Here is a 25,759-nt window from a genome sequence, read left to right on the forward strand (position 1 = left end):
AAATATTAATGTTTACGCTAGAGGGCGATCGTGCGTCTGATAAAATCACGTTCTGCAAACACTGGCTGACAGGAAATAGAGAAAGGGGGATTTAGTTAGACTAAAGATTAGCATGACTCTAGAAGTCGCTCTGATGCATGGCCACAGAACTTTTTGCAAAATAAACGCAACAAATGATTGAATGGCATTGAGCAATTGGTAGAGCGAACAAGAGGATTGATGGAATTTGCTGTATTTTCTGAGGCTGAGTAACTAAACGTTGCTACTTCACTCCCCAGGTAAAATAAATGTTGCAAGCTGTGCAGCAACTTATTCCCACCTCCCAAAAACATTTTCGGTGATAATTTGATTGAAATAAAGAATCTTCTTAACCACCAAAACTCTTATGCGTGAAACTGTGCTAATCACATTGTATATCATTTAGAATGAATATATTTAGACAAAGTATATATTTGTTTCAAAGGTAAGACACATGCCGCCCGAATTAAAATACTGAACAATTTTACTTTGTGGAACTTTTGGGAATCATTTTTTTCTGAAGCCGATGACAATTAGTAATGTTGTTTCACGAGTTGAGCCTCATCCTTTCCTCTAGGTTTGTTCGGCACTCTCCCACATTCGCTGCTGATTGGTTACCAGACGAAACTTTGCCACACTGATTGGTGGAAGGTGGCGTCAATCGCAGGAGCAGCCGACGGATTTTCAAGCTGTCGTTGGCGGCTTACACCGAGAAATAGAAGAAAAGTGAGTGGGCAGTGCTATGCATCAGAGCGAGTATTCTGCAAACTTCCCGTTTTATCATCGCAATTAAAACAATATACATTTAAGTTATTGCAGATTTGATTAGACTTCACACTGACACATGGAACCGTGCCTCCTTTTCAAGCTCTGAGTCCTTCTCCGAAGTGTGTTGTGATCTGACAGCTATGGGAGTCTCGTCTGGCAACACTGCCGCTGGAAGACTTTGTTGAGAATACAAAAAAATACTTGCAGTTTTGGTTTGTTCCCTATAATTTATGCACAAAATGGCGGAAGGTCGGAAGGAGAGTGGACTTCATGGTTCTGAAGTACTTTGGGAGCCAGAGCAAGTTGGAGATTCCCACAAAGCTTGGGGCACAACGGAGGAAGGCGATTTGGAAGCTGCTGGGGGAGTGGTGGCGGGCGGAAAGGGCAGCAGGAGGAGAAGCGCCCTTTCAGCGGCCGGAGATCGTTTCAGTCCCGGGGGATCAGCGTCCGGAGGAGCAACAGGGGATGTGGAAGCTTGTCTCATCGAGGCTGCCAAAGCTACACCCCGCAGGAGTAGCATCATTAAGGTATGTCATTGAAATCCTGCGAGGTGCATGCATCTGCCTACATGATAATTAATCAACTACAAAAGCAACTTGGCAAGAAGTGCTTTGAGCGATACGCAAGATGCGCGCCTGTAATAAAGCGCTGTATAAGTATATTTTTCCCTCCAAGACAGTTTTTGAGCCATTGCTTTTAAAATAAAGTCACCCAGTATTTCTGAGCGGGTAATCTTGTTTGGGACAGCTGGAAATATTGCTGTGAACTTGCTATTGAAGGTGAATAAACACTTTTAACTCCGCCGACAAAGTGGTCTCAAATCCATGTTCTGCGTAGATATCGTGACAGAGATTTCGAATTTGGTGTTGGGGCCATATGAGGTAACATGTCCTAACATGGAACGCTCGTGTATTGACACAACTGCCTTGCATATTTGTTACGTTGCAGGGGAACATCAAGGTATTAATGGTTACTTTTGCAGGGCACCCCTCTGACAACAGAAACGTTTAATTTATTTCTGAGAAACGGTGTTCTTTACACTTATGGCAGTCAGCACGATTGTGGAATTTATTTTGGACTCCATACAGTTTTATCTGTAGCTCTTGAACCAGCACAGGAACAGGCCCTTCGGCCCTCCAAGCCCGTGCCGACTATGCTGCCCGACTAAACTACAATCTTCTACACTTCCTGGGTCCGTATCCCTCTATTCCCATCCTATTCATGTATTTGTCAAGATGCCCCTTAAATGTCACTATCATCCCTGCTTCCACCACCTCCTCCGGTAGCGGGTTCCAGGCACCCACTACCCTCTGTGTAAAAAAACTTGCCTCGTACATCTACTCTAAACCTTGCCCCTCGCACCTTAAACCTATGCCCCCTAGTAATTGACCCCTCTACCCTGGGGAAAAGCCTCTGACTATCCACTCTGTCTATGCCCCTCATAATTTTGTAGACGTCTATCAGGTCGCCCCTCAACCTCCGTCGTTCCAGTGAGAACAAACCGAGTTTATTCAATCGCTCCTCATAGCTAATGCCCTCCATACCAGGCAACATTCTGGTAAATCTCTTCTGCACCCTCTCTAAAGCCTCCACATCCTTCTGGTAGTGTGGCGACCAGAATTGAACACTATACTCCAAGTGTGGCCTAACTAAGGTTCTATACAGCTGCAACATGACTTGCTAATTCTTATACTCAATGCCCCGGCCAATGAAGCTTCAAAATCACCACTCGGCTATGTGGAGAGTTTAGATCATATATTTTTGTAACTATTCTTTGCCTTATTTTTGGAGACATGGTTATGCATTGGTTAACATACAATTGGAGTTTCATTTGTTTATTGTGTTCTGCAGAAACACTATTCATAAAACATTTATTTTCTTGTTTGAAATGTGTCCATTTGCCTGTGTTTTTGGCTGCATAATTATCAACTGCTTAAAATTGGTCTTTTTGCTTGTGTTCAGATATGACATTACATCTGTAGGGTTGTTGGATTAGATTTCTGGCAGACCAGGCGGTCATCCGGTAGTCCAATTATTACTAAACATAATTAATTAATAGTTACTTTTGTACTATACATTCTTCTGCAAATCATTCACATTCTGATGCTCACAGTTATATCTTTGCTCCTGCGCTTTCTTCGAAGGTCTTCGTTCATTGTTTGGGTAGAATTTAATGAATGGTGGCAGCCTGTGTGTGGTGTCTTGCCCAAATAATCATTATTTATGTACAAATCTTGATATTGAGCATCGGCATGATGGCCATTCAACCAGGATTATCACAGTTGATCGTAATGTGTCTCTGACATCCAAGTGTACATTTGCAGTAAAACTACAAAGGATGAGAATCCCGACTGATCCTGAATTCTGGGGCAAGATCCACCATTTTTGGGACTATGTCCTCACACCGCTGTGAAAACTGGATCAAAAGGCCACAGATTCACAGTCTTGCAGGGGGCTAGCAGGCAGCTGTCGTGGAGCTCGCAGCTCCAGCTGCTGATACGGCTCCCTGCACTTCCCGGGTCAGAGGCTGCGCATGTGCACGGCGGTGGCCTCCAGTGGTCGCGTCATGCTCCATGGTGGACTTGGACCGCGGAAATGGTGCTCCCGATCGACTGCTCGCCTGACCCAGACCGCACGTACAAAAAAAATCCCAGTCCCATACGAGGCCCCCCTGCCCTCTGGTCGGCCTTCCCCCGACTGTGGTGGCCCCGGACTGAGTCTGCAGCCGCCACGTGGGTATCACGGACGGTGGGACCATGAGTGGTCCACGATGTCGGGAATTCGGCCGGTCGGGGAAGGAGAATAGCGGGGCGGGCCTCAGGTGGTGGATAATCGGACTACGTCGCTTTTCAGGTGGGCGGAGAATCGCGGAACTGGAACCGGGCCCAATTTCATGCGGGAAACTGGATTTTCCGCCCCATTGCCGAACGCGATTTCGGAGTCGGGGTGCGTAGAAGTCAGCCCCTATAATCCAGAGGTCCTGACGATCTCCATTTCTGATATAACTAGTGATTCATCCTGAATTTGATCATCCAGTCTGAGTGACCATAGGGGCTGGTTTAGCTCACTGGGCTAAATCTCTGGCTTTTAAAGCAGACCAAGGCAGGCCAGCAGCACGGTTCAATTCCTGTACCAGCCTCCCCGAACAGGTGCCGGAATGTGGCCACTAGGGGCTTTTCACAGTAACTTCATTGAAGCCTACTCGTGACAATAAGCGATTTTCATTTCATTATATGGGGTAGAATTTTCCTAAAAAAATGGCAGTGTCAGGTTCTGACTGAAAACAGGTGTGTTTCTTTCCAGAGAAACAGCCGCTTTCTCTCCAGATCTTCAGAAACTTTGTAAAAAAAAAGCAGGGAGGTGTGTTTTGTACTGTCACCCTGGTGGGACGGGGCCTCCTAGAACCAGCAAGCTGGGCTTTACAGAGCGGGCACCCCGATCTTAATGTGGAAGTAAAGGCGCCTCACCCCCTCCCACCATCGTTGGAGCTTTTGTGCATGGCATTGGAGCTTTAATGCACCCCGCCGTCACCATCGCCAGCAAAAGGGCTTCAGCACCCCCCCCCCCCCCCCCCCCCCCCCCCCCAACCACCACCACCGCCACCATCACTGGCATCAGGGCTTAGTGGGACTCCCTCCCCCCATGTCACCACTGAGGTTCTCTAGAAGCCCTGTCCTTGGCACTGACAGGGCCTGCTATGTCCCTGACTACCTAGGGGCTACACTGCCTCCACCCTCCCAGCATGGATATCTCTACTGCTAGAGAGTAGTAATAATTCCCGCTGGCGTACAGCGTTATGCAGTTTAGAAATATTTAAATTATTTCAAATGGATGATAATCAGATTCACGCTCTTGCTGGCATGATCCAGATTACGTTGCAGGAGGGGAAGATCTCATTCTGCGATTTCCCAGTTGCAAACTTCATTATGGCCCCCTCTCTCGCGAGAGTTAGTGCCCATAATGGGATTTGCGCCTGCTGCGAATGGAACCGGGAAATCCCCCATGGTCACTCAGACGAGATGATCAAATTCAGGATGAATCACTAGTTATATTCATTGGTATATTGGAGAAACAAAGTAAATTATAAAGATAAAAAAAACAAAAATGCTGGCAAAACTCTGCAGGTCTGGCAGCATCTGTGGGTAGAGAAACAGAGTTAGCATTTTGAGTCTTGTGCCTCTTCAGAATTTATAAATATGGTCAGTAGCTGGTGACCATTTTGGAAATAGGTCAGCAGCATGTCATTATGAATTCCTGTTCCACTTCTGTGCCTGCTCCTATTGAGTACTGAGGTTAATGATGCACTCTACAAAAAATGTGCCAGTCTAAATCTTCAGGTACTAAAGATTACATGCATATGCTGAATGTACACAACCGTTATTATTGTGAATATCTTTAAATAGCTTATTTAGGCCATCATTTTCCAGGCCAATGGCAATGCACGTAATAATCAAAAGACAAACATTTCACCAAAATAAGAATAAAAATTCAAAAGTAAAACACTGTGGATGTTGAAAAACCGAAATGTTGGAAATACTCACCTGCTCACGCAGCATCTGTGGAAAGAGAAACAGAATTGACATTTCCGGTTGATTGCCTTTCATCAGAACTGGAAATAAATTAGAGAAATAACAGGTTTTAAACAAGTACAGAGGCAGGCTAAGGGGTGGGCATACAGAAAAACTGAGAAATTATTTCAGATTTTACCTAATTAATGTTGCTGCAAATCTAACGCAAGAAGTGAATGTTGACTGACAATCAGTGATTTAATTTTGTTATAACTCCTAAGCTTTTAATTAGTCTGATTCTTCCAAACTTAAGTGTTCCATCATTCATTCTGAGCTGTGGAAGATTTATCTGTTGAAAGTGGCCAATTGTTGGCTGAAAAGAATCTTGGACCATTGCAGTTTGAATTGTTCATCCCAATGAAGCTAATAGGTTAACACAAGAAAGGTACTTGACCTGAAATGTTAACTCTGTTTCTCTTTCTACAGATGCTGCTGGACCTGCTGAGCATTTGCAGTATTTCTTATTTTTATTACCTCCACCACTGAATGTGGGCAAATTTAATGTTTTGTCCCGTTTGTTAGTCTGTGAACAATATGGGTTGGATTTTTGCAGAATCAGGAAGACGCGGGAGATGGTTCGTTGCGGATGGGTGGGGGGCATGAGGAGCATGCGTAGTATTAAGGAGTCATAAGATGGTGGGTGTGGAAATGAGTTGGCAGTGTTGGTATGAGGGGAATGGTGTGGGTGGGGCAAATGTTGGCATGGGGTACCACCCCCATGGCTGCCAAGGATGTACTAAGTGCCCCCTTCACTATTTTAGAACTGCTTTCTATTATGCAACACTAAAATGGAAAAATATATGTTGGTGCTGTTGGAAAGATTAATTCTGTATTTAAACTTCTGTGTACAAAACATTGTGTTCCAAATCGAAGTACTGAATCACAGAATCACAGAAAATACAGTGCAAAAGAGGCCCTTCAGCCCATCGACTCTGAACCAATTTATGAAAATCACCTGACCTACCTACCTAATCCCATTTGTCAGCACTTGGCACATACCTTGAATGTTAAGATATGCCAAGTGCCCACCCAGGTACTTTTTAAGGATGTGAGGCAATCTGCCTCTACTATCCTCCCAGGCAGTGCATTCCAGACTCTCCACCCTCTGGGTAAAAATGTTTTTCCTCACATCCCCCACTAAACATTCTGCCCCTCAGTTGAACTTGTGTCCCCTCGTGACTGACCCTTCAACTAAGGGGAACAGGTACTCCCTATCCACCCTGCCCATGCCCCTCATAATCTTGTGCGCCTCAATTAGGTCGCCCCTCAGTCTTCTTTGCTCCAACGAAAACAACCAAGCCTATCCAACCTCTCTTCATAACTTAAATATTCCATTCCAGGCAACATGCTGGTGAATCTTCTCTGCATCCTCTCCAGTGCAGTCACATCCTTCCTATAATGTGGTGACCAGAACTGCACACAGTACTCCAGCTGTGGCCTCACCAAAGTTTTATACATGTCATTATGACTCACACACGAAGTCGAGGCATTCACCCTCCGCAGCATCTCACACCATAACCCCATCTCCAACGCCACCCCCAACTTCAACATGACCTCCCTGCTTTTGTAATCTATGCATCAATTGATAAAGGCAAGTATCCCATAAGCCTTTTTCACCACCCTATTAACCTGCCCTGCCACCTTCAGAGATCTATGGACAAACACGCCAAGGTCCTCTTGTTCCTCAGAACATCCTTGTGTCATGTTGTTCATTGAATACTTCCTTGTCAAATGTCTCCTTCCAAAGTGTATCAACTCACACTTGGTTAAAAGGTTGAATTCCATCTGCCACTTACCTGCCCATTTGGAATGGGTTCCACAGACAGGAGAGTAGCATGAAGGGATGTGCATAGTCGCTGGTATTTTGTGCAGACTTCTTGAATTGATAGACAATATTGAGATCCCATTCCAGCATATTCAATTGGTATAAACAAAGAAATATGCTGGTTGTGCCCTGGAGATAAACCTTCTAAGACGGTAGATAATCTGACACATAGGGTAGAATTTAATGTTGGCAACAGGGTTTTGCCAGCCAGTTGGAGAACTGGTGGTATCTGCATGTCACCTCTGCTGGAAAAGGCACAACAAAGTTAAGTGTCCCTAACTGGCCAACTTTGGGCCTTCCCCAGGATGCAAAACGTTGGAGCAAAGATTCCACCCCTGAAAACTGGTGGAAGTCAGCAGCTCTCCAAAGCCCATCAGTGCCAAAGGATCCAGGCCACAGCTGAATGTGGGTGGGACAGGGGTCATGGGGAGAGGGTTACTGGCTAATTTGGGGTAGAAGAAAGGGAAGGGGTGTGGCTCTCTCAGTGCCACCTGCCCCTTCCTGATACTGAATACTTTAATTCAGACACATTAACTTTGACTGAAAGAGCCTTTTGGGGGCTGGGCACTCTTTTATGGGCACTTTGCATGGCAACCGTCCGCCAGCAAGTCATTAAATTCTCCCATGGGCCATTTGCCAGGTTTCAATGACTCAAAAGTGTCAGGCGTTTCCCGATCCTAGGATCTGTACCCCTTTCCCCATATCCAGCAGTTTTGGCCAGTGGGAATAAGTGTGTGGGCAGTGTTTTCAAAATATTTTGATTCCAAATTATCAACTTTTTTACATTTTGCAACAATAATAAACCCACCCAACACCCGTACCTCAGCTGTCAACGGTATCCAACTCTCCAAAATGCAGAGTGAACAAACCCCAACTTTTGCAGAACCCATCACCCGCCACCATGTTAGAGCAAATTTCACCTTCACCAGGGCTTAGAACTCCAGTAGGTCCCCCCACCATGACAAGTCACAGGTTGGAGAAACTGACCTCCACTCCACCAAGACCCACCTGCGAGCGATCAGCAAGGCGAAGGCTAAGACATCTGCCCCCGCATCTGCCGGCAACTCAGACCGGTCCGACTCCCTGAATATGACTTCCAGCGAATGGGGCTCCATATCTACTTGCAAAACCCCCAAATGGTGTTGAAAACCGCCCTCCAAAACAGCTTCGAGCAGGACCAAAACATCTGCACAGGATTCGCAGGCCCCCTCCCACATCGCTCACAGATATCCTTCATGTCCTCAAATAGCCAGCTCATACTTGACTTTGTCAGGTGCGCCCTGTATATTACTTTCAGTTGTATCAGCGCCAGACTCACACATGAAGTCGAGGCATTCATCCTCCGCATTATCTCACACCACAACCCCATCTCCAACGCCACCCCCAACTCCTCCTCCCACTTAGCCTTAACCCCCTCCATGGACACCTTATTCTCCCATAAATCGGCGAGACAATCCCCCTCCCCAAACCCCCCGGCTACAGTACCCTTTCCAACAACGAAGAGACAGGCGCTAGCGGGAAGGTCAAGAAGACCTTTCTCGCAAAGTCCCGCAGTTGCTTGTACCGGAAACTCTTCCACCGCGCCAAGCCGAACTGCTCATTCAGTTCCTCCAAGCTCGCAAACTGCTCTCCCAGAAACAAATCCTTCATCTCCCTGATCCCCCTCTCTTCCCACCCCTGGAACCTCGCATCCATCCTCCCCGGCTCAAATCCGTGATTTCCCCTGATTGGCATCCCCCCGTCCCCACTCCCAACCTAAATGCTGCCGAAACTGCCTCCAAATCTTCAGTGTGGCCACCACCAGCGGACTCACTGAATACTTACCTGGGGCCAACGGGAGCAGCGCAGTTGCCAGCACCCGCAACCCCGACCCCCTACATGAGCCCACCTCCCTATTCCATCCCTAAACCTTTTCTGCATTCACCACCCAATAATGGTACATCAGACTCGGGAGGCCCCACCCGTCCCTGACTGCCATCCCCTCTGCAGAACCATCTTCTTTATCCTGGCCACCTGCCCTGCCCATACAAACAAAGAGAACAGCTTGACCACCGGCTTGAAAAACGCCTTAGGCAAAAAGACTGACACTGAAACAAAAACAAAAATCGTGTTAGAATGTTCATCGTCATTGCCTGTACCCGTCTTGCCAACGATAGAGGAAGATTATAAGTGTGTGGGCAGTTGACCTGCATATAGCACTCTTGCTGCCCTTGCTGACTCCATTGTGGGAATGCACATTTTGATGCCCCCAACATTTTTTGCAGGGTCAGGCCCTTCTATATGTAGACATGGTGCATGGCATCTCTGAGGAGCCCAGTCCCTATTAGGAAACCTAAAAATAAAACAGTCACCTATGCCTGGAAGCCTTACATCGATGGGCTTTGAAATACAACAAAAATGTCCTTTCAGTTTCAATAGTTATATGCTGTATTGTAAGTCAAATGTGTTTTTATTGCAGTGATTGATTATAGGGCTCTGTCCTGCAGAGGTCAGTTGACTATTCGATTGATCAGCATTCTGTAAGTGTTGAAATGCATCAGAATGCCTTTTCCATTAGGATGTATTCAAAACAAAGACAATACTGCTTGGAATCGCAATGATAATAATATGAAATGAATCCTTATCAAATGAAAAGAAAACTTTCAGCTGCTTTCACATCAAGGTTGCTTGTCCGCTTGCTCCTAGACTGTTTTTATTAACAGGGCATCTGTGTAGCTCAGAAAAATAAAGGCCAACTGTTTATTTCAGTTTCAATAGATCCTTTTTTTTTACCTTTTTCTGAAATAGTTGAGGTTATTTTGAATGGTTTACTGAGTTTCAAAAGCGCCAAAACCACTTATCTCAGCAGGGGACTGTGTTCACATTTTGTTTGACAGTTTGAAGAAGTTAGAACATAGAACATAGAACAATACAGCGCAGTACAGGCCCTTCGGCCCACGATGTTGCACCGAAACAAAAGCCATCTAACCTACACTATGCCATTATCATCCATATGTTTATCCAATAAACTTTTAAATGCCCTCAATGTTGGCGAGTTCACTACTGTAGCAGGTAGGGCATTCCACGGCCTCACTACTCTTTGCGTAAAGAACCTACCTCTGACCTCTGTCCTATATCTATTACCCCTCAGTTTAAAGCGATGTCCCCTCGTGCCAGCCATTTCCATCCGCGGGAGAAGGCTCTCACTGTCCACCCTATCCAACCCCCTGATCATTTTGTATGCCTCTATTAAGTCTCCTCTTAACCTTCTTCTCTCCAACGAAAACAACCTCAAGTCCATCAGCCTTTCCTCATAAGATTTTCCCTCCATACCAGGCAACATCCTGGTAAATCTCCTCTGCACCCGCTCCAAAGCCTCCACGTCCTTCCTATAATGCGGTGACCAGAACTGTACGCAATACTCCAAATGCGGCCGTACCAGAGTTCTGTACAGCTGCAACATGACCTCCCGACTCCGGAACTCAATCCCTCTACCAATAAAGGCCAACACTCCATAGGCCTTCTTCACAACCCTATCAACCTGGGTGGCAACTTTCAGGGATCTATGTACATGGACACCTAGATCCCTCTGCTCATCCACACTTTCAAGAACTTTACCATTAGCCAAATATTCCGCATTCCTGTTATTCCTTCCAAAGTGAATCACCTCACACTTCTCTACATTAAACTCCATTTGCCACCTCTCAGCCCAGCTCTGCAGCTTATCTATATCCCTCTGTAACCTGCTACATCCTTCCACGCTATCGACAACACCACCGACTTTAGTATCGTCTGCAAATTTACTCACCCACCCTTCTGCGCCTTCCTCTAGGTCATTGATAAAAATGACAAACAGCAACGGCCCCAGAACAGATCCTTGTGGTACTCCACTTGTGACTGTACTCCATTCTGAACATTTCCTATCAACCACCACCCTCTGTCTTCTTTCAGCTAGCCAATTTCTGATCCACATCTCTAAATCACCCTCAATCCCCAGCCTCCGTATTTTTTGCAATAGCCTACCGTGGGGAACCTTATCAAACGCTTTGCTGAAATCCATATACACCACATCAACTGCTCTACCCTCGTCTACCTGTTCAGTCACCTTCTCAAATAACTCAATAAGGTTTGTGAGGCATGACCTACCCTTCACAAAGCCATGCTGACTATCCCTGATCATATTATTCCTATCTAGATGATTATAAATCTTGTCTCTTATAATCCCCTCCAAGACTTTACCCACTACAGACGTGAGGCTCACCGGTCTATAGTTGCCGGGGTTGTCTCTGCTCCCCTTTTTGAACAAAGGGACCACATTTGCTGTACTCCAGTCCTGTGGCACAAGTTATTGAAGGATTACCCGTGATTGATGTGGTTAGTGAAATAGATGTTTGTTTTTACAACCAACTGACCACTTGAGGGGAATTACATGTTTGGAATGGGTTTTATGAATGAGCTTTTTTAGTACAAAGTGTGTTTGAGTGAGAGCTGTATTAGATTGTTGCAAGTGTTTAAAAATCAAAGAACAACGCTCCTGAGGTCCACCCATTGTGGATGAGTGGCTAAAGAGGATACATGGGGGATGATGAAGAGGCATGGGGAATATCAAGGAGCATGAAAGTGGCATGGAGTAGTGTGGGGGGATGAAATAAGGGATTGAGGGTCTGACATTCACCATTAAAATTGATTGATGTCCCAGTAAACACAGGTGAGTGCTCTACCCTTCTGGCCTGACCATCCATCCACCTCCGCTGCCGGCTTGGGCCTGCCTCCAGAGGCGATGTGGCCCATTCCACGCTACCCCTGGAGCAAAAATATGGCACGTGGGTCCTTTTTAAAGGAGATTGATCTGTGGGGTCGGGAGGTTTCCCAACTTGACCTTCCTGCCACCTCCATGAAAATCCATGAAAATATTGGAATGTTCACCGTTATTCAACAAGTGATTGCTTCTAGTGAGGGCAGTGGTAACAAAAATCACCCCAAAAAACATTATTTGCAAGACAGTAAATTTAAAGATTTAGAAGTTTTGTATGTACAATTACACTTCTATCCCTATTACTTTACTGCACATGTGACAGTTATTAAATATTATGATGCTTTGACTTTTCGCTTTGTTCCCTTGTTCATCATAGAACATACAGTGCAGAAGGAGGCCATTCGGCCCATCGAGTCTGCACCGATCCATTTAAGCCCTCACTTCCACCCTATCCCCGTAACCCAATAACCTCTCCTACCCTTTTTTTGGTCACTAAGGGCAATTTATCATAGCCAATTCACCTAACCTGCATGTCTTTTGACTGTGGGAGGAAACCAGAGCACACGGAGGAAACCCACGCAGACACGGGGAGAACTTGCAGACTCCGCACAGACAGTGACCCAGCAGGGAATCAAACCTGGGACCCTGGCGCTGTGAAGCCACAGTGCTAGCCACTTGTGCTACCGTGCTGCCCTATCAAATCTAAGCTAGCATTTTTTTCCCTAATTGAGACATCGAGCAGAATTTAATGCACTCCCCCATGGTGAGTTCCCAAATGTACAAAAGCAGAATACTACTCCGAATTGATGAAAGGCCATTGATGTGAAACATTAACTCTATTTCTCTCTCCATCAGTACTGCTTAATCTGCTAAATATTTACAGCACTTGTTGTTTTTATTTCAAATGGAGGAGTTAGTCACATATTGATTTATTCCTGCTCCTTCAGACTGCCTGAGAGCAGTCTTGGAATAATGCTTTTTTTTTTCACTTTTCAATCTCCATGGAGGTTTTCCTTTTGGCAGCTTTGCTGATGACACCTACTGAGAGCCACCACATGAGAATCAACAGTCCAACACTGCATTTTGAGAGCTGCACTGCAGAAGCATGCCCCTAACCAACAGTGCTGATTTAATTGTTTTAATGTTTGTAGAGAACATTGTGATTGTACATAATATTTTAAATTTGAAGTATGTATAAAAGGTATTCAGATATCCATCTGCAGCTAACTTGTTACAATTATAATTATTTCTAAACTTTAATAAAATGCACATATCCAAAATGGACATTTAAAACCTCAGCATCATGCATTTCCATAAAATATTGTCATGTGAGAGTACCTTTAAGAAATGGGTGTTGAAAATGGGTGCGTATATAAGTATCTGTAGTGAGAGTACCTTTAAAAAATGGGTGTTTATTACTGCAGTGATGTCAGAGAGTGGGTGGAGCTGGGCTGTCTGTCAGCATTTTACTTTTGTTTTAGACTGTTTGCTGCAGGGTGTGTTTTAGTTTCTTTTTCAGAGCTGGATAGTTGCAGTCACAGCCAGAAGGTATATGAATCTCTCTCTGTAATCTAAAGACTGTAAATCAATCCTGGTGATTTAAAACTAATAACAGTAATGATTTTAACCTGATGTGCTTCTGGTAAAAGATATTTTAAGTCTTATGGATGTTAAAAGGAAAGCTTAAAGGATTACTTAGTGTTGTATCCTTTGGGGGTTGTATTTGCATCAGTGGTTGCTAAGATGTTCACTGTATGTTTTAAAAAGGTTAACTTGAGTTCATAGAATAAACATTGTTTTGATTAAAAAAATACTTTTCCATTTCTGCTGTACCACACCTGTCGAGAGTGCCGTGTACTCCCCATACCCCAATCTATGAAAAAGTTGTGGGTCAGGTGAACTCCATGATACACTTTGGGATTCTCTAAACCCTGGCCTATAACAAATTGGGGGCTCGAGGGGGATAAAAGTCTATCTATTGGATTGGCTTAGTGAACTGAAAGACAGTGAGGGGTGAGCATATTGTGGTTGCTTATCAGGTGTGGTATTCTAGTTTAAGTAGGAAGTGTGTTGTGGACAATGGCTCTTTCAGAGGCTCAGAAGTTTTTGGGGGTGGAGACGGTCACATGCAGTACCTTACGGACAGAGACTAAAAGCAGACTGTTAGATTTGGCAAAAACATTGCAGTTAACATTACCTGACAAAATGCGAAAAGATGAGGTAATTATGGCGGTGGCTAAGCATTTAAAGTTGCCTGAGATACAGTTTGACTCATTGGAAATGGCAAAAATTCAGTTACAAATTAAACAAATGGAACATGAGAAAGAATTAAAGCAGCTTGAAAGAGGAAAAAGAAAGAGAGGGAGAAAGAGAGAGAGGAAAAAGAAAGAAAGAGAGAGGAAAAACAACGAGAGAGAGAGAAAGAGATAGAGAGAAAAAAGAAAGAGAGAGAGAAGAAGAAGTAAAGGAGAGAGAAGAAAGGAGAAAAGAAAGAATAGCCCTAGCAGAACACAAAGAAAGAGAAAGGGAGATACAGATCAGGGAAAAAGATAGAGAGTTTGAACTTCAGAAAATGGCCATGAAACATGACAGTCAGTTAAAATTGGCAGACGTAAAGGGAAACGTACAGTTGGATGATGGTGATGAGGCTAGTGAGAAAGTGCGTCAAAGTCGGAGGCTTGGTGGGAATCTATTTAAATATGTCCAAGCATTGGCAAGGTTTGACGAGAAGGAGGTAGAAGTCTTTTTCATTTCATTTGAGAAGGTGGCTAAACAAATAAAATGGCCACAGGACATGTGGGTATTACTGATTCAAACAAAGCTGGTAGGTAGAGCTAGTGAAGTGTTTGCATCACTACCGGAGGAAGTATCGGGGATGTATGAGGAGGTGAAAAAAAACCCATCTTAGGTGCATATGAACTGGTGCCTGAAGCATACAGACAAAGGTTTAGAAATTTAAGGAAACAATTTGGTCAAACATACATGGAGTTTGAAAGGATCAAACAGAGTAATTTTGATAGGTGGATAAGGGCTTTGAAAATAGACCAAACGCATGAAGCTCTCAGAGAAATTATACTTTTGAAGGAGTTTACAAATTCAATTTCTGATGTAGTGAGAGCACATGTGGAAGAACAGAGGGTTAAAACTGCGAGATTAGCAGCAGAAATGGCAGATGATTATGAATTAGTTCATAAATCAAAGCTTGGTTTTCAACATCAGTTTCAGCCTGTGAGGAATAGAAACTGGGGACATGAGGAATACTCAAGTGGTAAAGGTAAAGGTAATCTGATGGGAGATAATAAAGAGAGTGTACCTCAGATTAAAATAGAAATCTAGGAGGGTGGAAGAGACATGAAAAATTTCAAATGTTTTCACTGTAATGAACTAGGCCATGTAAAGTCACAGTGTTGGTGGTTGAAGAAAAGCACTGGGAAGGCTGATGTCAAAAAGGATAAGACAGTGGGGTTTGTTAAAGTGGTAAAGGAAAGCCCAAGGGAAGCGAAGGAGATGCAAAAGATTGTACAGCCTGATCAAGATGTGATTGATAACAAGGTGCCAGATCTCTTTCAAAAATTTACTTGTGTGGGTAAAGTTTACTCATGTGTATCAGGAGGAGCAGGTAAACAAGTCACAATTTTAAGAGATACAGGAGCTAGTCAATCTAATGGTAAGAGATGAGGAGTTCTGTAGTTTGGGAAGAATGTTGGCAGAAAAGGTGGTAATACGTGGAATTCAGGGTGAGAGGAGTAGTGTTCAATTATACACGGTAAGGTTGGAAAGTCCAGTGAAGAGTGGTGAAGTGGTAATAGGAATAATAGAGAAACTATCTTGTCCAGGAATACAGTTTATCTTGGGTAATGATATAGCTGGATCGCAGGTGGGAGTGATGCCTACTGTGGTTGATGAGCCAGTGGAAAATCAGACAACTGAAGTGTTGAAGGACGCATATCCTGGGATTTTTCCGGATTGTGTAGTAACAAGGTCGCAAAGTCAGAGGTTAAGGCAAGAGGAGAAATCAGAGAGTGAAGATAAAGGTGAAGTGCAATTATCAAAAACAATTTTTGATCAGATGGTTGGAAAAGAACAGGTGGAGGATGAGGCGGATATTTTTAGCTCAGGAAAATTGGTGGAGTTACAACAGAAAGATGTAGAAATAAAACGGATGTATCAGAAGGCATACACGGAAGAGGAATCTGAGTGTATACCAAAGTGTTATTACCATAAAAGTAATGTCTTGATGAGAAAATGGAGACCTTTACATATGCAGGCGGATGGAAAGTGGGCAGAAGTTCATCAAGTAGTATTGCCGGTAGGGTATAGAAAAGAGGTGTTGCGAGTTGCACATGAGGTACCAGTGTGAGGTCATTTGGGAATAAGAAAAACTCAAGCTAAAATACAAAAACATTTTTATTGGCCTGGACTGCATAAAGATGTAGTTAAATTTTGTCAATCATATCACACATGTCAAGTGATAGGGAGACCTCAAGCAGTGATAAAACCAGCGCCCTTAATCCCAATTCCAGCATTTGAGGAACCTTTTACAAGGGTCCTAATTGATTGCGTAGGACCGCTTCCTAAAACAAAAAGTGGGAATCAATATCTTTTGGTTATAATGGATGTGTCTACTAGGTTTCCAGAGGCCATTCCAGTACGTAATATTAGAGCTAAAAAGATTGTGGAGGAATTACTTAAATTCTTTACTCGATATGGACTGCCCACAGAAATACAATTGGATCAAGGATCAAATTTTACCTCAAGGTTATTCAAAGAAGTTATGGATAGCTTAGGAATAAAATAATTTAAATCAACTGCGTACCATCCAGAATCGCAGGGAGCATTAGAAAGGTGGCATCGGACATTAAAGAGAATGTTGAGGGTTTATTGTCACGATTATCCAGAGGACTGGGATAAAGGAATTCCATTCGTACTGTTTGCAATTAGGGATGCACCTAATGAGTCAACCAAATTTAGTCCTTTTGAACTAATTTTTGGTCATGGTTAAGAGGACCACTTAAATTGATTAAAGAGAAATTGGTGAGTGAGAAATCGGAAATTACATTATTGGATTACGTGTCAAATTTTAGGGAACGATTAAATAAAGCAGGTGAATTGGCTAGACAACATTTAAACGTTGCACAGAATGTGATGAAACGTGTAGCGGACAAGAAATCCAAAATTCGTAGTTTTGCAAGTGAAGATAAAGTTTTAGTATTGTTACCAGTGGTAGGTGAACCCTTGAAAGCTAGGTTTTGTGGACCATATCAGATTGAAAGGAAATTAAATGAGGTGAATTATGTGGTAAAACACCAGATAGAAGGAAAACTCACCGTGTGTGTCATGTGAATATGCTTAAAAGGTACTTTGAAAGGGAAGGAGAGAAAAAGGAGGTTTTAATGATTCTAACTCCAAGTGATGAACCAAATCCAGATGACTGTGAATTTGACATACCTCAAATTAAATGGGAAAACGAGAATGTTCTTAAAAATTGGGATAAATTGTTGAGATACCTTCCAGAGGAAAAACCGACTGACCTGAAAGAGTTATTGATATCACATGGGCAAGTTTGTAGAGATAAATTGGGAAGTACTAAAATGGCTATACATGATGCAGATGTGGGAAATGCTGTTCCAATCAAACACCATAAATATAGACTTACCCTTTAAAATTGGCACAGGTTAACAAAGAGATTGAGAATATGCTTAAAAATGGCATAATTGAAGTGGGTTGCAGCCAATGGAGGTCACCCATAGTGATGGTACCAAAACCAGACGGTACCCAACGGTTGTGTGTGGACTATAGAAAGGTTAATGCAGTTACAAGAACGGACTCTTATCCTATCCCACGTTTGGAGGATTGCATTGAGAAAGTGGGGCAATCAACTTTTATTTCCAAACTGGATTTACTTAGAGGTTACTGGCAGGTACCTTTATCCTAAAGGGCGAAAGAGATTTCAGCTTTAGTGACTCCAGATGGTATATACCAATTCAAAGTTATGCCATTTGGCATGAACAACGCACCAGCCACATTTCAACGGTTAACTAATAAAGTTGTTTCAGGATTACCCAATTGTGCGGTATATCGACGATCTGGTAATTTTCAGCCAGACGTGGACAGAACATTTAAAACATCTGATGGAGTTATCCGATCGACTTCAGGAGGCGGGTTTGGTGATAAACCTAGCCAAAAGTGAACTTGGAAAAGCCCAAGTCACTTTCCTTGGCCATACAATCGGACAGGGTCGAATGGTCACATGGGATGTGAAACCAACAGTTATTGAGGAGTTTCCGATACCTCCCAAGAAGACGGGAAACAATGCGATTTCTTGGCATGAGTGGATTTGATCGAACATTTGTGCAAAAGTTTTGTAGCGTGGTTGCTCCACTGATGGACTTGCTGAAGAAACGTCAAACATTTCAGTGGACAGCAGAGTTTCAACAGGCATTTGACTGTCCGAAAGCTGTGATAACCAATGCTCCTATGTTGGAGAATTACAAGGGACTCTGTGATCAGATTGAACTAAAGTATTTGACTTTAAAGAGAAATGCCGAAGTGTAGTGAAATGGACGGATCGTGCAGAGACCTTCTTGTTCAAAGAAAATGTCAATCGAGAAGGATTTCAGTTGGAGGAAGAAAAACTAAAAAGAAAGGGACTATATTATTATACCTGTTTGCGTGTGTTTTTTTGAAACGAAAATGTATATTTACTGTGTGCATTTCTTAAAGGATAGTGAAAAGGTGAAAAATGAAACCATCCTGAAGTTGATGGTTTTTTTTTTCTTGTGGGGAGGTGTCATGTGAGAGTACCTTTAAGAAATTGGTGTTTATTACTGCAGTGACGTCAGAGTGGGTGGAGCTGGGCTATCTGTCAGCCTTTTACTTTTGTTTTAGGCTGTTTGCTGCAGGGTGTGTTTTAGTTCGTTTTCAGAGCTGGATAGCTGCAGTCACAGCCAGAAGGTGTATGAATCTCTCTCTGTAATCTAAAGACTGTAAATCGATCCTGGTGATTTAAAATTAATAACAGTAATGACTTTAACCTGGTGCTTCTGGTAAAAGGTGTTTTAAGTCTTATGGATGTTAAAAGGAAAGCTTAAAGGATTACTTAGTGTTGTATTCTTTGGGGGTTGTATTTGAATTAATGGTTGATAAGATGTCCACTATATGTTTTAAAAAGGTTAACTTGAGTTCATAGAATAAACATTGTTTTGCTTTAAAAAATACTTTTCCATTTCTGCTGTACCACACCTGTAGAGTGGGCCGTGTGCTCCCCATACCACAATCTATTAAAAGTTGCGGGTCAGGTGAACTCCATGATACACTTTGGGGTTCTCTAAACCCTGGCCCATAACAATATGAAAATGTTCTTAACCGCTGCAATAAAGATTGTCATTTTTCAAATGCAATATAACTCAAATTAGGAATACTTTAATTATCCCGTTTACCACTTGCTGATGTGACCTTATGGCTGGTTAAAATGAAAAAAAGAGAAAACAACACAAATTTCAGTGTTGTGAAGTCAACTGTACAGTTTGTCAAATATACAGCAGTGCGATGGAGCAGTAATCTGGAAGGAAATAGTCATTGTGTAAGAGAGACATTAAAAAGTAGGACCTAAAAGGTAGCAATCTCTGGATTACTCCCTATGCCACACATTAGCCCATACTGAAATAGGAGAATATTGAACTGGACTGTAGATTCAAACAGAAGAGAAATAAAGCTGGAAATCAAAGATAGAAATTAGTAAGCGAGCCAGTGCAAGGTAGTATATACTTCAATGTGTGGTGAACAAGGCAGATGGACTGAGCACACAGATAAACACTACTTGAAGGAATGATATCGTGGCTATAACCGAAGCATGGCTTAAGAAAGGCAGGAAAGGCAACATTCCTGGTTACAAGATATTCGGATGCATTAGTTAGGGAGGATAAAAAAGGAGGACTTGAAATATTAGTTGAAGAAGAAATCATAGTTTTGAGAAGGGATGATTATGCGAGAAAATCAGTTAAAGTCCAGTTGGGTTGAATTGATGATCAATAAAGGGCAAACACAGAAATTGTATAGACCCTCAAACTGCCAGAGGAAGATAGGAAAGAAACAGTTGGCAATAATAAGGGATTTCATTTACTCTTAATACTAACTGGGATAATGTGCAAAGGATAGAGGACAAACACAATTCTTAAAATGTATTCAGGAGAATTGTTTTTGGTCAGTATGTTGCAAGGCCAACAAGAGAGAGGGCGGTTCTGCATTTGGTTTTAGGAAATAAAGCTGAGCAGGTGGGAGGGGAATCAGTGAGAGAGTGTTTTTGTGATAGTGATCAAATTTCAGTTAGATTTAGTGTAGGTATGAAAAAGTAAAATATTTTACATTGGGGAAAGGCTAATTTTACAAAACTGAGATGTGATTTGGCAAATGTGGATTAGAAAAAAACAACAACTTGAAGGTAGCAGTGCCACACCAGTAGACGTTTCAGAACAAATATTGTTTCCACAAAGATAAAAGGTGAGACTCCCAAATCTCAAGCCTCCTGGATGTTAAAGAACAGAAAGTAAGAACAGGCAAAATTACCTCTAGTTATCTCTCGTCAGTTACCTCTAGATCAAAAGGCTGAGTAGAGTTCAGAAAGTGGAGCAGTGAAATTAAATAGAAAATTAGGAAGACAAAGAGACTTTGCGAAAATGTTTTGGCAAGTAAAATCAAGGAAAAGTTAATGATGTTTTGTAAGTATATAAAGATCACGAAAATCTAACGAAGTAAAACGTAGGGTTGATTAGAAGCTCAAATGGTAACTTGTGTACGGAGGGGAAAGATGCGGGCATGGTTCTTAATGAATACTTGGTGTCTGTCTTCACAAAAAAGGGAGGTGATGCAGCATAGTAGTTAAGGAGGTGACATGTGAAATATTAGATGGTATAAACATACTGAGAGTGGAAGTATGAAAAGGGATTTAGCATCTTTAAAAGTGAATAAATTGCATGGCCAAAATGAAATATATCTCAGGCTGCTAAGGGAGCGAGGCAGGAAATGGCACTGGCCCTGATCATCATTTTCCAATTCTCTCTGGCTACAGGCATATTGCTAGAAGACTGGATAACTGTGAATGTTGTACCACTGTTTAAAAAGGGAGGAAATGCATGCCAGTCAGCCTAACCTCTGAGATGGAGTGCATTATGAAGAATAGTTTAAATTCTCAGTTAGTAAGGCAAAGATTAAGTAAGGAGAGTCATGAGATCATAAAATAGGAACACATTTGGCCTCTCAAGCTTGCCCTGCCATTTGATAAAGTCATGGCTGATCTGATTGTGGCCTTAACTCCACCTTCTGCTTGTAATACCTTTGACTCCCTTGTACTTCAATGCCTGTCGAACTCAGTGACCTAGCATTCATTGCACTCTGGGGAAGTGAGTTCCAAAGATTAACAATGCGGTGAGAAAAGTTATTTCTCTGTCTCAAATGTGAGACCCCTTAGTTTTGAAATGATGTCCACTAGTTGTAGAATCCCCCATGAAGCGAAACATCCTCTTGGCATCTACCCCGTCAAGTCCCCTCAGAACTTTATACAGTATGGTTCAATAAGGTCACCGCTCATTCGTATAAACTGCCATGAATACTAAATCATAATGCTCGTTTGGAGATCTGGTGCAGACTTGATGGGCCAGATAGCCTCGTCCTGCACCGTACCAATTCTGTGATTCTGAATATATGCCCAACTTGCTCACCTTTTCTTGTAAGCTGACCCACTCATCCACTCACTTAAGATAAAGATAGATAGGATTCAGCCTAGTGACCCTTCTCTGAACTGCTTCCAATGCAAGACTGTCCCTTCATTATATCTAGATTTTCTTTGCTGGAATATTATTCATATAATAAGCCTTTATGAAACTTCTGGAGTGGCTTGCAATATTTTCTTATTTCTGGCAGCATAAGGGGAATCCGCTTATATCAGTTGATTTCTCACCTACGGGAGCACATCCATCAGTTGTACGTACAATTGTTGATTTGATTTCCTTGTAACTCTGTTTTCATAATTTCTTCAAGCAGTGGAGATAAAATTTTAGTATTGTTACCAGTGATAGGTGAACCCTTAAAAGCAAGTTTTTGTGGACCATATCAGATTGAAAGGAAATTAAATGAGGTGAATTATGTGGTAAAAACACCAGATAGAAGGAAGACTCACCGTGTGTGTCATGTGAATATGCTTAAAAGGTACTTTGAAAGGGAAGGAGAGAAAAAGGAGGTTTTAATGATTCTAACTCCAAGTGATGAACCAAATCCAGATGACTGTGAATTTGACATACCTCAAATTAAATGGGAAAACGAGAATGTTCTTAAAAATTGGGATAAATTGTTGAGATACCTTCCAGAGGGAAAACCTGACCTAAAAGAGTTATTGATATCACATGGGCAAGTTTGAAGAGATAAATTGGGAAGTACTAAAATGGCTATATATGATGTAGATGTGGGAAATGCTTTTCCAATCAAACAACATAAATATAGACTTAACCCTTTAAAATTACACTGATGCCAACTGTATTCATTGTTCTAACATGGCATATTAAAAATATTTCAATTGATGTAATTATTCAAAAAGGAGATAGCAGGGTACAGCACACCACTCTTATTTTTGGACCTGACTTCAAAACCATTTGTGATTAATAAGCTGAAGGCCTTAATGGACTAGTGGTCAGTTCCATTTGGTATTCCACAGATAATGGACCAGCCAATTGCTGCAATACAGCAAGACCCCTATCATCCAGGCTTGAGCTAATAAATTACAAGTGACCATACTGCCATACAAGTGCCAGGCAATGGCCATCTCCAACAAGAGGAGTCTAACCACTTTCCCTTGACATTAAAGGGCGTTAGGGCCTGTGTGCATGCATGCAGGTAGATGTGGGGAGGGTGGTTACCAATGGGCAGAAACCTATCTGGTCGAGCCACATAACTTTTATTCTAGCCACAGTACTTAAGTGGCTGGGTATCCTGCAGTGAGTGACGTTTACCTACTTATATCTCCAAGCCTGACCGACATCTATGAAGGCATGTCAGGATTATGATGGAACACTGTCCACTTGCTCAGATGAGCACAGTTCCAGAAACACTCAAGAACCAGATTAAAGTAGCTAATTAGATTGGCATCCCATGAACCACCTTTAAATATTCAGTTTCTCCACCACTAGTCCAACGTGTCTCTGGTGTACATCATCTACAAGATGTCTTACAACAGTGTGGCTTCTTCAACAGCATCTGGAGGGTGTGCAGAGGAGATTCACTAGGTTAATCCCAGAGTTGAAGGGGTTGGATTACAAGGAGAGGTTGAGTAGACTGGGACTGTACTCGTTGAAATTTAGAAGGATGAGGGGGGATCTTATAGAAACATATAAAATTATGAAGGGAATAGACAGGATAGATGCGGGCAGGTTGTTTCCACTGGCGGGTGAAAGCAGAACTAGGGGGCATAGCCTCAAAATAAGATGAAGTAGATTTAGGACTGAGTTTAGGAGGAACTTCTTCACCCAAAGGGTTGTGAATCTATGGAATTCCTTGCCCAGTGAAGCAGTAGAGGCTCCTTCATTAAATGTTTTTAAGATAAAGATAGATAGTTTTTTGAAGAATAAAGGGATTAAGGGTTATGGTGTTCGGGCCGGAAAGTGGAGCTGAGTCCACAAAAGATCAGCCATGATCTCATTGAATGGTGGAGCAGGCTCGAGGGGCCAGATGGCCTACTCCTGCTCCTAGTTCTTCTGTTCTTATCTCCCAAACGAGAAACAAATGATATACATGTCACAAAAAGATTGACATGCTGGGTCTCTCTTTGAGGGGGAAAAAAAGAAGACTGAGGGCTGACCTGATAAAAGTCTTTCAAATTATGAAAGATTTTGATAGTGTTTTCTCTTAAGGGGAACAGAAGAACTCAAGGCCAAAAATATAAGAGGATCACTAAGAAATCCAGAAGGGAATTCGGAAGAAACGTCTCCACCCAAAGAGTGTGAAAATTAGAACTTCGATAATATTAATTGTCATTATAGTCACAAGTAGGCTTCCATCAACACTGCAATGAAGTTACTGTGAAAATCCCCCAGTCGTCACACTCTGGCACCTGTTCGGGTACACTGAGGGAGAATCAGAACGTCCAAATGATTTAACAGCACGCCTTTCGGGACTTGTGGGAGGAAACCGCAGCACCTGGAGGAAATCCACGCAGAAACTGGGAAAACGTGCAGACTCCGCACAGACAGTGACCCAAGCCGGGAATCAAACCTGGGACTCTGGCGCTGTTAAGCAACAGTGCTAACCACTGTGCCACCATGCCACCCATCTTACCACAGGGGGGGATTAAAATGAATAGTGTAGATGTATTTAATGATAGGCTAGTCAAACATATGAGGGAAAAGGGAATAGAAGATTAGAAGGGTGGATTTAGATGGGAAAAGGTGGGAAGAGGTTCGAATGGAGCAAACAAAGGCTGTTAAGAATTGATTGGCCTGTTTCTGTGATGTACATCCAACGTAATTGGTGGAGACTAATTGGTTTTGAGTATTCTGATTGTGGATTATCCAATAATAAGGCAATAGGCTTTAGCTCTTATGGAATAGAATCATAGAATCCCTACATTACAGAAAGAGGCCATTTGGCCCATCGAGTCTGCACTGACCTGTTGAAAGGCCACCCTACCTCCCACCCTGTAACCTTACCGTAAGGGGCAATTTAGCATGTCCAATCCACCTAATCTGCACATCTTTGGACTGTGGGAGGAAACCGGAGCACCCGGAGGAAACCCACGTAGACACGTTAAAAGTGCAAACTCCACACAGACACGTTAAAAGTGCAAACACCACACAGTCACCCAAGGTGGGAATCAAACTCAGGTCCCTGGCGCTCAGGCAGCAGTGCTAACCACTGCGCCACCATTCCGCCCATTAAATTTAATGGATTACAAACCAAGAGAAAATAACTGATCACATCAATACCGAGTTGCCCTGACTTTGGATAATGGATTGCCCAGGCTTGTATGCTGTGGCCCACAGACTATAGTTTGGAAGATTATAGTTTTTAAAAAATATATATTTATTGAAGTTTTTTAACACAATTTTTCACCCTTACAAACAAACCCCCCCCCCCCTCGTAACAAAATAGAAAGAAAACACACATAGCAAGATATAAACATGGTAAAACGATATGTTACAGAACTTTGTACACTGAATTCCTCCCGTCCATGCCAGTTTTCCAGATCTTTCATGTGTTCTCTTTCAGAATGCCGGCCTCTTTCGCCTCCTGCACTCCCGGCTCATCCACTGCTCCAAATATTGCTAGCCCCCAGCTTGGCTTGACCCGAGCTTTCACCACTTTAGATATTGTTCCCGCCACTCCCCTCCAGTGCCGGGCATGACCAAAACATATGGACATGGTTCGCCGGACTTCCTGAGCACCTCCCACATCTGTCCTCTACCCCAAAGAACCTACTCAGCCTCGCCCCCGTCATGTGCGCTCTGTGAACCACCTTAAATTGTATCAGGCTAAGCCTGGCACACGAGGAGGAGGAATTAACCCTCCCTAGGGCATCAGCGCATAGCCCCTCCTCAATCTCCTCCCCTAGCTCCTCCTCCCATTTACCCTTCAGCTCCTCTAGCAACGCCTCCCCTTCTTCTTTCATCTCCTGGTATATTGCCGACACCTTGCCCTCTCCCACCCACACGCCCGAGATCACCCTGTCTTAAATTTCCTGTGCCGGGATCAACGGGAATTCCCTCACCTGCCGCCTCACAAACGCCCTCACCTGCATGTATCTGAAAGCATTTCCCGGGGGTATCCCAAACTTCTCCTCGAGTGCCTCGAGGCTCGCAAACG

General features: G+C 43.0%; 1 protein-coding gene across 1 annotated transcript in view; it reads left to right on the top strand.

Moving 5' to 3' along the window:
* Positions 1 to 607: 607 nt before the first annotated feature.
* plcl1 (phospholipase C like 1) overlaps positions 608 to 25,759 on the top strand; it is a 597,498-nt gene continuing 572,346 nt past the window's right edge. The window contains exon 1 of the mRNA XM_072478951.1: positions 608 to 1,313. Coding sequence (XP_072335052.1) covers positions 1,017 to 1,313 — 297 coding nt within the window. The 5' untranslated portion in view covers positions 608 to 1,016. The remainder of the gene's footprint in view (positions 1,314 to 25,759) is intronic.

Source organism: Scyliorhinus torazame, chromosome 2 (assembly GCF_047496885.1).
Source record: "Scyliorhinus torazame isolate Kashiwa2021f chromosome 2, sScyTor2.1, whole genome shotgun sequence".
Lineage (NCBI taxonomy): Eukaryota > Metazoa > Chordata > Chondrichthyes > Carcharhiniformes > Scyliorhinidae > Scyliorhinus > Scyliorhinus torazame.